Source organism: Emys orbicularis, chromosome 9, assembly GCF_028017835.1.
Source record: "Emys orbicularis isolate rEmyOrb1 chromosome 9, rEmyOrb1.hap1, whole genome shotgun sequence".
Classification (NCBI taxonomy): domain Eukaryota; kingdom Metazoa; phylum Chordata; order Testudines; family Emydidae; genus Emys; species Emys orbicularis.
Window position 1 is genome coordinate 56,031,041 of NC_088691.1, and position 13,538 is coordinate 56,044,578.

Genomic DNA, 13,538 nt, shown 5'->3' on the forward strand with positions numbered 1-13,538 from the left:
TACCTCTGCACAGGAGGAAAGCATGGGCGCTATGCCAGCTCCATGCTTACTGGGGATAAGGGGACTTGTTCCCTGTGTCTCACCTGAACAACACTAATGGAGCAGAACAAGGAAGAGAACATGTGTCAAAGTAATGGTTGCGGCCCCCTGACCTTGATGAAATGTATTTGGCTTTCAGGCTGAACACCACTGCCCTATATTAAAGGAAGCGTTGCCTGGGCATGTTTGATTGTTTGGGGGAGCTCTGAATGACAAAAGGAGCCTATGCCTACTCACATCTCTCTCTGGCCCCGAAAGATAACAGCGAGCCACCCTGATGCTCCTGAATGGGGATTCTTGCCCCTGCTTGGGTAGGAAGGCAAAGATGAATAATGGGGCGGGGGGGCGGGGGGGGTGACTATGCCTATGCTTGGGTGTCTGGACTCAACTGTGCTCAAGCTTTGGTGCCTGGGAGAAAACACTGGATGAAGCAGGAGAGCGTATCTTAATGCTAAAATGAGTGAAGAACCCAGGATAAAGGATGAGTCCATAAAGGTCATCTTAACCAGTGTAAGGTAGATAGGGGCCAGTAACGATGTTAATCATAGGTTTCAGAGTAGCAGCCGTGTTAGTCTGTATCCGCAAAAATAACAGGAGTACTTGTGGCACCTTAGAGACTAACAAATTTATTAGAGCATAAGCTTTCGTGGGCTACAACCCACTTCTTCGGATGCATATAGAGTGAAACATATATTGAGGAGATATATATACACACACACACAGAGAGCATGAACAGGTGGGAGTTGTCTTACCAACTCTGAGAGGCCAATTAAGTAAGAGAAAAAAAACTTTTGAAGTGATAATCAAGATGGCTCAGTACAGACAGTTTGATAAGAAGCAAGTGTGAAAATACTTACAAGGGGAGATAGATTCAATGTTTGTAATGGCTCAGCCATTCCCAGTCTTTATTTAATCCTGTGTTGATTGTGTCTAGTTTGCATATCAATTCCAGCTCAGCAGTCTCTCGTTGGAGTCTGTTTTTGAAGTTTTTCTGTTTTAAGATAGCCACCTGCAGGTCTGTCATAGAATGGCCAGACAGGTTAAAGTGTTCTCCCATTGGTTTTTGAGTATTATGATTCCTGATGTCAGATTTGTGTCCATTAATTCTTTTGCGTAGAGACTGTCCGGTTTGGCCAATGTACATGGCAGAGGGGCATTGCTGGCACATGATGGCATATATCACATTGGTAGATGTGCAGGTGAACGAGCCCCTGATGGTATGGCTGATGTGATTAGGCCCTATGATGATGTCACTTGAATAGATATGTGGACAGAGTTGGCATCGGGCTTTGTTACAAGGATAGGTTCCTGGGTCAGTGTTTTTGTTCAGTGATGTGTGGTTGCTGGTGAGTATTTGCTTTAGGTTGGGGGGTTGTCTGTAAGCGAGGACAGGTCTGTCTCCCAAGATCTGTGAGAGTAAAGGATCATCTTTCAGGATAGGTTGTAGATCTCTGATGATGCGCTGGAGAGGTTTTAGTTGGGGGCTGAAGTGGTCGAAACAACAGACTGGATTTCTACATAGATTGGTTCCGTCAACGTGCAAAGGCTGAAATTGTGGAAAAGCAACATCACTTACCCCATAACCTCAGCCATGCTGAACACAACGCCATCTACAGCCTCAGAAACAACCCTGACATCATTATCAAAAAGGCTGACAAAGGAGGTGCTGTCGTCATCATGAATAAATTGGAATATGACCAAGAGGCTGCTAGACAGCTCTCTAACACCACATTCTACAGGCCATTATCCTCTGATCCCACTGAGGATTACCTAAAGAAACTACACCATCTGCTAAAAAAACTCCCTGACAAAGCACAGGAACAAAACTGTACAGACACATGTCTAGAACCCCGACCAGGGACATTCTATTTGCTACCCAAGATCCATAAACCTGGAAATCCTGGACGCCCCATCATCTCAGGCATTGGCACCCTAACATCAGGCTTGTCTGGTTATGTGGACTCTCTCCTCAGACCCTACGCTACCAGCACTCCTAGCTATCTTCGAGACACCACTGACTTCCTGAGGAAACTACAATCCATCGGTGATCTTCCAGAAAACACCATCCTGGCCACTATGGACGTAGAAGCCCTCTACACCAATATTCCACACAAAGATGGACTACAAGCTATCAGGAACAGTATCCCCGATAATGTCACAGCTAACCTGGTGGCTGAACTCTGTGACTTTGTCCTCACCCACAACTATTTCACATTTGGGGACAATATATACCTTCAAGTCAGCGGCACTGCTATGGGTACCCGCATGGCCCCACAGTATGCCAACATTTTTATGGCTGACTTAGAACAACGCTTCCTTAGCTCTCGTCCCCTAACGCCCCTACTCTACTTGCGCTACATTGATGACATCTTCATCATCTGGACCCATGGAAAAGAAGCCCTTGAGGAATTCCACCATGATTTCAATAATTTCCATCCCACCATCAACCTCAGCCTAGATCAATCCACACAAGCGGTCCATTTCCTGGACACTACTGTGCTAATAAGCGATGGTCACATAAATACCACCCTATACCGGAAACCTACTGACCGCTACACTTACCTACATGCCTCTAGCTTCCATCCAGGACACACCACACGATCCATTGTCTACAGCCAAGCTCTAAGATATAACCGCATTTGCTCCAATCCCTCAGATAGAGACAAGCACCTACAAGATCTCTATCAAGCATTCTTAAAACTACAATACCCACCTGCTGAAGTGAAAAAACAGATTGACAGAGCCAGACGAGTACCCAGAAGTCACCTCCTACAAGACAGGGCCAACAAAGAAAATAACAGAACACCACTAGCTGTCACCTTCAGCCCCCAACTAAAACCTCTCCAGCGCATCATCAGAGATCTACAACCTATCCTGAAAGATGATCCTTTACTCTCACAGATCTTGGGAGACAGACCTGTCCTCGCTTACAGACAACCCCCCAACCTAAAGCAAATACTCACCAGCAACCTCTTGTAAGTATTTTCACACTTGCTTCTTATCAAACTGTCTGTACTGAGCCATCTTGATTATCACTTCAAAAGTTTTTTTTCTCTTACTTAATTGGCCTCTCAGAGTTGGTAAGACAACTCCCACCTGTTCATGCTCTCTGTATGTGTGTGTATATATATCTCCTCAATATATGTTTCACTCTATATGCATCCGAAGAAGTGGGTTGTAGCCCACGAAAGCTTATGCTCTAATAAATTTGTTAGTCTCTAAGGTGCCACAAGTACTCCTGTTCTTTTTGATGTTAATCATGGAACAGCACCCTGTTATGTTTCAAGGATAAATCAATATCATCTCACTTTTCCTTATGTTTCATTATCTATAAAAGGATTTGTGGAGGTTACTGTATGAAATAAAATGTTACCTAATAACTAAAATATTTCTCTAGTCAAATAAACTAGATCACTAAAAGGAGCTTTCCTCTTTCACAAATTCACAAGGAATCTGTGCTAGTTGTTTCTCAAGCTGAGGACTCGTTATATAAAGCATAAAAAAGCTTTTGTTTGCTGAACCTGAATTAAGGTTTATGGTCCTAGTATTAATAAATACTTATCAGTATCACCTCCCCATCAGATTTTCCACTCCAATTCTGCCACCTACAGACAGGATGTGATCATGGTCTCTAAAAATGTTATCACTTATGCACTGGCAGCAGATACATTCACAAGAAAAAGGTCAATCAAAATCCAAACAACGAAAAACACATTTGCTATTGTCTGCCTGTCCACAGCTGGCAGCAACATTGTTCTGAACTCATCAGTGAAGCACAGTAGCGACAGCTTGCAAGGCAGTGCAAACATTGGCCTGTGCCCACTAAAGCACAGAAGCAGCCCTCTGTAGTTAGCTGGAAGGGAGGATTTAAAGAAAGTTTTTACTCCCAGCCCTCCCCCCATATCCTTTCAAAGAAGCTTGGGCAGAAATTCACAATTTTGCTGAGGCACTGGAGCGGTTCAAAAAGGTTATTTTTTAAATATCAAGAGTGTACTTTTCTCATTGTCTTCGTTCTCAAATAGATGAGCCTTTTTTGCTGTCACTAGAATACATACAAAATATGTGGAGGTGATATCCATGTGCTAAAAACATTTATCACATACCTATGGCTTCATTGTCTATCCACTCATCCATCTTCAGAGATTCTAGTCTGCATCCCAACCCCCTGAGCAATCTCAAACAGCCAGCATTTACAACCCCCACAATAGCAGGTTCTGGATCATGTTTAGAGAGCTCACACTCTTGTGGCAGGAGTGGGGGGGAGGGAGGGGAGGAGAAAGAGCTGGAGAAGGAATGGCCACCACATATGCTCTCTTGATTTTTTTCTTTTGCTGATGTGTGATTGCATTAGGAAGATTTTTTTGGAGGGAACCATATAAATGATGCATCGGATTTATTACAGTTCTCACCCCCTTTGGAAGCCAGTGGGGGAGTACTAAGGAACCTGCTCCCCGCGGGGGGGGGGGGGGGTGAAGGAGAGGAGGGGAAAGAGGTACTTGGAATGCTGGTCCTGCTTGCTAAAAGGGTATGTCTTTTGGAAGTAGCTGTGATAACCAAGACCATCTTCCCCTTTATCTGTACTTAGGGGAACATTTTCAATTCTCTAGTGAAATCTGGCAATTCATCAGACAGTTAAAACCTGTGTGAAGAAATTTGCGACTTATCACCCGAAGATTCATGAAGAAGTCAGTTGATTCTTGATTGAGTCCTTGTGTCTGAGTTAGGGCAATAGGCAATTCCCTCACACTGCGGGAGGTCCCAGACACCCGTGTGTGCTGTGGGTTCTATATACTCAGTGCTGGATTAAGTTGCTTTTTGAATGGAAGAATGACAGAGTGCCAGGGTCACAGAGATGGAACAGAATAAGTTGAACTTGCAAGTCTTGTAGTTGCTTGTTGAGGGGCTCTGGCTATTCCTGTTCTGCCAGGCAAGCGAGGTGGCACTATAGGCTGTGCCACGTGCGAGGAAGGGATTCTCCCCCTGCATATTTTCTCTCAAATTCAATCAAGTTACAGGAAAGGAGGTCTGTTATATGAAGTATTCTGAGAGTGTCTCCTAAAGCTGCTGTTCTCCAGTAAGCCTAAGGAGCTTAACCCATACAGTCCTGTGGAGGCAGAGAAATCCAACATGACCCTGGAGGCAGGCCTGAGGCACCGTCACTATGACTGACCTTCAAAACTTTACCTCCCGTTGTCTCATGACACATGGCAAAGCCTTTTAGTGAAGATTAGCTTTAGTGAAGCTATTTACCTTCTCACAATACCTGCCAACAGCACAAAAGCAGCTCCCATCCTGAGTGACTGGCACAGCAACAGCTAAAATGCTGCCTAGCCTCTTGCCTCACAGGGGGTCTCTTCTTGACACTGTTCCTGCTCCACTGCATTTTCTTTTGCTCCAGTTCCAGTCCCTCCCACCCACTGTTCCTCTCCTCCCCAAACACGGACATGGCTCTAGCTCTCAAATTATTTACATGATTTATATGAAATGGCTCATCTCCTTCACTACTGTTTTCCACTAGCAAGGCAGATTTCCATCCAAAACATGTTAACGATGCTAATGTTTACAACAGCAGATGTACCCAGAGTACCTCAGTCACATGGTGCCTCAGTTGAGGAACCACTGAAAAAGGAGGTTACACACCTGTAACTGGAGATTCTTAGAGATGTGTGGTCCTTATCTGTATTACCCATGTGTCCAGAGCCTGAAAATTTGAAAATAGTGTCCGTTGGTCCACACCTGTGCCCTGGCTCACCTCGTGCCTCCATCCAAGGGAATAAAAGGGCAGGACAGACCGACTGCCTGTCCAGTTCCTTCTCTACCGTGAATCAGATAAGATCCAAAGCAGAGAGGGGGGAGGGATAGGCTCAGTGGTTTGAGCATTGGCCTGCTAAACCCAGCGTTGTGAGTTCAATCCTTGAGAGGGCCCTTTTAGGGATCTGGGGCAAAAATCTGTCTGAGGATTGGTCCTGCTTTGAGCAGGGGGTTATACTAGATGACCTCCTGAGGTCCCTTCCATCCCTGATATTCTATTAATCTATTCTATAAGAGAGGAAGGAGGGCGGAAAGTGGAATACAGACAGGGATCACACATCTCAAAGAACTTCCAGTTATAGGTAAGTAACCTCCGCTGCTTCTTTGGGTGATGGTCCCTATTGTATTCCACTATGGGTGATTGACAAGCAGTACATAAGTAGGAGAGTACGAGGAGATAGATGGTAGGGCTGAGCGGAGTACCGCCATCCCAAAGGCAGCATCAGCAGAAAATCCCTGCACCAGGGCAAAATGTCTTGCAAACGTGTGAACGGAGCTCCACATGGTCACTTTACAGATATCCAGGAAGGGTACCTCCTGAAGAGATGCCATAGCTGTCACCTGTGTTCTGGTGGAATGAGCTCTTATGCTGTGGGGAGGAAGGTTCAATAGCTGATAGAGTAGAATGCAGCCAGAAATCCATTTGGAGATTCTCTGGGTGGAGAAGGCATGCCCTCTGAGTCTTTCTGCTATAGTCTAATTGATTGCCTAATTGGTTTTGTTCTGTGAAGGTAAAAGGCCAAAGCCCGCCGTACATCAAGGGACCGGAGTCTTTGTTCCTCTGCGAAAGCGTGTGATTTAGGGAAGAATATAAGTAAGTGAATCAATTGGCTAAAGTGAAAATTCAGAAACTACTTCAGGGGTGAATTGGTGCATAGATACAGAGAAACCTTATATCCTTATGGAATATAGTGTAAAGAGAACCTGCCATCATCACTCCAAGTTTGCCAACCCTTCTAGCTGAGGTGATGGCTACAAGAAAAGTGACCTTCATGTAAAGGAGAGACATGGAGCAAGATGCTGAAGGATCAAAGGGGAGTCTTGTGAATACTGAAAAAACTAGGTAGTGGTCCCACTGGGGAGTAAGCATCTGAATAGATGGGAATGTTCTTACTAGGGCTTTTCCGGAATCTATTGGTCAATGGATGTGCGAAGACCAAGTGGCCCTGGTAAGGTGGATGGTATGCACTGATTGCCACCAAGTGGACTCACAAGAAGCAGTTGGGCAAACCTGAGGTCTTCAAAGATAGGGTATAGACCAAGATAAGAGGAATAGCTATAGTTTCTGGGAAACTGCCTCTGATGTGTCCAAGAAAAGTGCTTCCATTTCACTAGAAAATATTTTCTAGTCAAGTCCTTTCTACTGTCAGAGACAATGTCTCGTATAGCTGTGGAGCATGAATGTTCTCCACATCCTCTGGGGGAGGATGACCCCCATCCAAATACCAAGCCCTGAGGTGGAACGGACACAGATCGGGTGCCCGATCTGGCCATTCCACTGGGTCAGGAGCTCGGAAAACACTGGGAAGATGATTGGTGGTAAGGGTGACATGCATAGAAGGTTGAGAAACCAGAACTGTCTGGGCCAGTAAGGGATGAACAAGATGACTCATGCTCTATCATGCCAGATTTTGCACAGAACTCGAGGCAGGAGGGGTAACAGAGGGAAGGCACAATTGAGCTGGTCTGACCAAGAAGAAGCAGAGCACCATCGTGGGCGTGGCAACCTACGGCTTCGCTGGAGCAATGTGGGGTGCATTTGCCATTTGCTTGAGAGGCAAGCAGATCCCTAGTTAGGGTCTCCCATAGAGTGAAAATATTGTGCAGTATCAAGTCATGGAGCTCCTGCTCGTTGTCGACTGTGCAATGCCTGCTGAGGGAGTCTGCAAGCACATTTTTTGCTTCCCCAGAAGCTAGACTGCTGATAGTGTAGCAGCAATCAAATCACCCTAGTTCCACGGACTGACTGCTTCTGCACACGGGGAGGCAGATCTCACACTTCCCTGCTTATTGATGTAGGAAACAGTCGTAACGTTGTCTGACATTATAAGGACATGTTGAGTGTGGATGAACGGAAGAAAGGACTTGCATGCCTTCTGGACTTCTCGCAACTCCAGGATATTGATGTGCATCCTGGACTCTCGTGATGCTGAGGTACACTGTGCTGCACAGCTGTTCATGTGGGCTACCCACCTGAATATGGATGCATCTAATAATGGTCCTGTCCAGAGAGGGAAAGAGAAAGTGGATGCGCACGCATACCGGATGAGGATTTGTCATAGCAGGGAAGACACTATGCTGGCCAGAACTGTTACCATGAGATTCATGGAATGGCGGTTTGGAGAGTATACTGACTGCAGCCACATTTGAAGGCAACAAAGGTGGAGTCTTGCAAACAGGGTGGTGTAGGTGCACGAGGTCATATGACCTAGGAGAGACAGACATGACTCGATCAGTACTCAAAAGTTGTTTGTGATGTGAACTATAATACGGTTCATGGCTTCATTAATGAAGAGAGCTATTCTATTGGGTCCGGATGCATGGAGAATATCTAAGAGTTTGTGCTGGGAGTTGTGGATCTCTTCAAGAGGAATCCGAAGCTCTCCAGAAACTCTGCAAAGGTGGTCTTGGAACTGTCGGAAGTCACAGGGGGGGAGAGGGGATTAAGGGGGAGGAGATGTAGAACTCACCACTTCATTTGGGGATGAAGATGGCAGTCTTACTGGTTTCAGCTGAACCACCAGATCCGGAGCATGTTCCTCCTCCTCCCAGGGATCCAGAGGCAGATCTGAACTTTCCCTTAGAGAGGAGGCAAGAGGTGACTTCCTTCAAGATTGGGTCAACTCTGTAGGAGGGGTTTCTGGTCCCCATGCCCAATATAGCCAGTAGGAGAGATGAGATAAGGCCGAGGCTGATCCCAAACCAGTGCAGGTCTTTTGGGTGGTGGAGGACGCGTAGGGTAGGGAAAGGAAGTTTCATTGGGTGGTTTGGAATCTCCCAATGAGAAGGCTGATCCCAGGTCCCATGGCAGTACCTTTGGTCCCATTGGAGTGATAAACTCCTTCTAGCGGTCGATTCCCTCAGAGGTGATATTATCTCCCTGGAGATGGAGGGGCCCAATGGAGGAGAGGATTCTGCATCCAGGAAAGTGAAAGTGTCTTGTGGGGCAGCAACGGATTCAGATCTCCTTGGTGTGAGAAGGGTTCTATTTGTTCGAGCCGCCGGAGCCAGCCAGGACAGCAGTACCTGGAGCTGACAGCGATCTGACTTCATCGGTGCCAATGGATCCTGGGATTTGGGAGGTGTCAAGGGTGACGGTACCGACGGAACATGTTACAGTACTGATGGAGCCCAATGCTTATGGGCTTTCTTGTCATGCCTCTGAGATTTAGGATGTTCTAAGTCCTCCAAGGCCTAACTGATAGACTTGCTCAGAGCTGAATCAGACTTCTCTGAAGTAGGTTTAGAGGAAGACTGTCTCATGCTTATGAGTGCGTGTCCTAACTTCCTGACAAGATTCCACCATTGGGTATATCCTGCACCAGAGTCAGACTTCACAGCAGGAGGCACACTCCTTGTTGAATCAGGCCAGCATACAGGGGGCATTCCCAGGCCTGGGTCTGGCCTTCTCCAGGAGGTATTTGTGGAGACTAAGTTCCTGCCCTTCTTGGGTATGGCTGGGGAATGATCATCAGATACTGCACCTCGCTTCAATGGGGGCTTCCCCAAGGCAGTATAGGCAGTGCTGCTGGTCATTGCTGACCGAGAAGGATTGCAGGCAGGAAGTGCAGTTTGAAGCCTGGAGTCCTGGAACCTGAATGGAGGTGAGGGGTCTCCCCCAAGAGACTAGTGTTTTATAGATCTGTTAATATTTACATTAATGAATACTGCCATGAACAGATGCAAGTTGAAGGATAAAGGAAATATCAGGAAGTGTTTTGCTATGGACTCCAATGGGAAGGACCTCCAATTAATAATCCCTCAGTAATTTATCAGCTGAGGGGCTGGGAAGGATCCACTCATCCTTTGCCAACCCTTGAATCCACCCCAGCAAAGGGTTATTTAATCCTGATGCAGGACAAAAAGGACCTTAGTGTTTCACCTTGGAGGCACCTTTGAAATAATACAGTCTCTCTTGAAATTTCTAGAAGTATTCATGCTGACACTTCTGTGCCTCATCTTGTAGTCAGAGGCAGATTTCTAAGCCATTCTTAAAAGGGCTGCTCTCCTATTTTGATCCCAACAATACTGAAGAAACATTAGGTCTTCAAGACCCAACTGAGGGAAATTTAGGTCAAATTTGTGGTGGCCCAGCCCTTACTACTTGTTTAAGAGACAGGGCTCGGGACAATGTCTGTATCAAGAAACATCAAGATAGAACAGGAATCCCAAATTAAGGACTCTGCTTGTGAAACTGAGTTAGAGACCAAGGGCTTGGGGAAGGGGACGTACTGCTACTATCTGCTAAGATGAACTGTGGAACTTAGCAAAGACAGATGGGCACCTAGAGTCTGATTTGCTAATTTGGGGCTCAGTAGGGAAATGGAGAGGGTCCTTTCTCTGCTTCTCTTTTAAGGAGCCAGTTTGGGGGCTAAAAGGACACTCACATTTTGCAGTTACTGGAGAGTGTGGGACACAGCCTTCTTGCAGTGAGGTTGGAAATACAGAAGGTGGCTGCAATTCAATGTACAAAGCAGCACTGAAAAAACCACATCTAGAGTAGGTCCTGCTCACAGCCCGGTGCCACCTCCTTCCCCTACTGACAGATGCTACAAGAGGCTTTCCTCCCCAACCATGGTACTTCCCCAAAAGCTGCCCCTGGTGTATGCTATTTTAGGCATTTACTACAACTATGTAGGTATTTAGAAAACTGAACAGTACCTAAGCCTAGAGCTCTGGCTAGGGATATTTTTAAAAAGTGAAAAAAATAAATACTGTATTCATGCTTTTCCCTGTAACTCAGACTCGTGAGCTGAACTGAGCCTAAACTATGTTCTGACTGGATGGGAGTTTACTCCTGCTTCAAAATACTAAAACATAAAACTTCTCACTGAACTGCCATTTTTGTTTTATTTGTATGGCTTGCAAATTTTAGAATAAAATCTACATATTGTAAATTGTACACGTGATTATATATTTATTCATAATAGCCCCAATTTCTTTATTTTAGATTCCATATGGTACTATTTAAGGGTCTAATTTATCTGTAACAATGAGATCTTTGGGCAAGAGGCCCTATTATACACAGTGTTGGGGGAAAGCTAGCTGGGTGCAGGGTTTTGAGAAGGAATAAAATCCCAGGAAACAACATTTTTTGGCCAAACCCCCAAATCTTTGAAGTGATATATAAAACAGTGCTTCTCCTCCAAGGGTCTCAGATGCAAACACAAAAACTTCACAACACTCATGAGAAGCAGGTACCACAGCAGGAACTACACACACTTTATTGATGGACAAACTGTGCATCAGATGGGTCGAGTGATCTCCTGAAGGTTACACAATAAGGCAGTGACAGAACTGGAAAGGGAACTCATAAGACCTGATAATCAGTCCTCTGTTCTAACCCTAACTCTACAGTACACTGCCTTTTGAAGTGACTTTGTAAATAGTACTGTGTAAATGAAACTCAAAGGGTTAATTTTTTTTTATATGCACTAACCTTTAGCAGGATGTCCACAATTCTTTGTTGATACTCCACTGCTTGCTTGTCATTCTTAAAGTCTTCAAAAGTCTGCATTAGAGAAGAGAATTTGTTCCGCAATATTCTTTGGCAACTTGGGAAGAAGCTTTTCAATGTTATTCCCATAAACAAAAGCAAGTATGAGCAAAAGGGTTTATTAAAAGGGTGTCAAAGGTGCTTTCACACTCCTTGTAAGCATGTTACTTTATCACTGGCCTTGGCTACACTTGCGAGTTACAGCGCTGTAAAGGCTCCCCTAGCGCTGTAACTCACTCCCCATCCACACTGGCAAGGCATTTGCAGGGCTGTATCTCCGTGGTTGCAGCGCTGCATGTACTCCACCTCTCCGAGAGGAATAGCAAGTATTGCGCTGCCGCTGCAGTGCTGCGGCGCCAGTGTGGCCGCCCAATGTGCTGTGAATGGCCTCTAGAATTATTCGGCAGTATCCCACAATGCCTGTTCTCGCCACTCTGGTCATCAGTTCAAACTCTACTGCCCTGGCCGCAGGTAACCAACCATGTGACCGACCCTTTACATTCCCCGGGAATTTTAAAAATCCCCTTCCTGTTTGCTCAGCCCGGAGTGGTGTGGAGTGCTATCAGCGAATCTTTCCAGGTGACCATGCCTCCACGCGCCAAGCGAGCCCCAGCATGGAGCAATGGCGAGTTGCTGGACCTCATCAGTGTTTGGGGGGAGGAAGCTGTACAGTCCCAGCTGCGCTCCAGCCGTAGGAATTACGATACCTTCGGGAAGGTATCAAAGGACATGATGGAAAGGGGCCATGACCGGGACGCCCTGCAGTGCAGGATTAAAGTGAAGGAGCTGCGGAGTGCCTACTGCAAAGCCCGCGACGCAAACGGCCGCTCGGGTGCTCCCTCCGCGACCTGCCGATTCTACAAAGAGCTGGATGCGATACTTGGGGTTAACCCCACCTCCACTCCGAGCACCACCATGGACACTTCAGAGCCGGTGTGGGGGGGGGGGAGGAGAAAGAGAAGGAGGAGGAGGAGGAAAATGGGAGTGATGGTGCTGGGCTGGATGAAAACACCCCGGAATCCCTGGAGCCATGCAACCAGGAGCTCTTCTCGAGCCAGGAGGAAGGTAGCCAGTCGCAGCGGCCGGTACTTGGTGGAGGACAAACAGAAGAGCAGGTTCCCGGTAAGCGGTTGTTTTTTTGGGAAGGAATTTTTTCGGTGCGGGCTCTTTGGGAGAGGAGGGTTAGGCATGCATGCCTAGATGCGGAATAGTGCATTGATATGGTTTATCACATCGCGGTAATCGGCCTCGGTAATCTCCTCAAATGTCTCATCCAGAACGTGTGCAATGCGCTTGCGCACGTTTATTGGGAGAGCCACCGTGGTCCTTGTCCCAGCCAGGCTAACGTGTCTGCGCCACTGTGCCACGAGGGGCGGGGGGACCATTGCTGCACACAGGCAAGCTGCATATGGGCCAGGGCGGAAGCTGCATTGCAGTAGAAGACCCTCCCTTGCTTCCCAGGTCACCCTCAGCAGCGAGATATCGTCCAGGACGAACTCCTGTGGAAAATGTTGGGACAGTGTTCAGTGTAGGTGCCCCCTGAAGCTGTTGGCTCTCCCCAAGGCACAGAAACCCAGAGGACAGTGCAGCCCTGAAACAATCAGTCCCCCTTACTCACCATTTTGAGGCTCCCGTGGGATATGTGTGATCTGTTTCGGATGGGAAAATTATGCTATTGTGTAGACCCTGTGTGTTTTCTACTCCTTAAGTGCGGGGGGAATCATTACTCTGTCTGGTATAAACAATGCTGCCTCTGTTAAATGTTGCATTTTGCCTATACAGCTGCATCAACCTTGAGACCTCAGCCATCCCTCTTATCGCCTCCTCAGAGACTGCAAAGACTCAGGAAGAGACCGCGAAAAAGCAAAGAAGACATGCTGCAAGAAGTGATGCGGCAATCTATTAAAGAGAATGAGAAAGCACAGGACTGGAGGGAGAGAGAAAGCAGGATCCGCCAGGAAAACGCAGCGCG

General features: G+C 46.6%; 1 protein-coding gene across 1 annotated transcript in view; it reads right to left on the minus strand.

The window, feature by feature from the left end:
* Positions 1-13,538, minus strand: part of VPS8 (VPS8 subunit of CORVET complex) — a 196,342-nt gene that overhangs the window by 139,954 nt on the left and 42,850 nt on the right. The window contains exon 8 of the mRNA XM_065410354.1: positions 11,510-11,581. Coding sequence (XP_065266426.1) covers positions 11,510-11,581 — 72 coding nt within the window. The remainder of the gene's footprint in view (positions 1-11,509; positions 11,582-13,538) is intronic.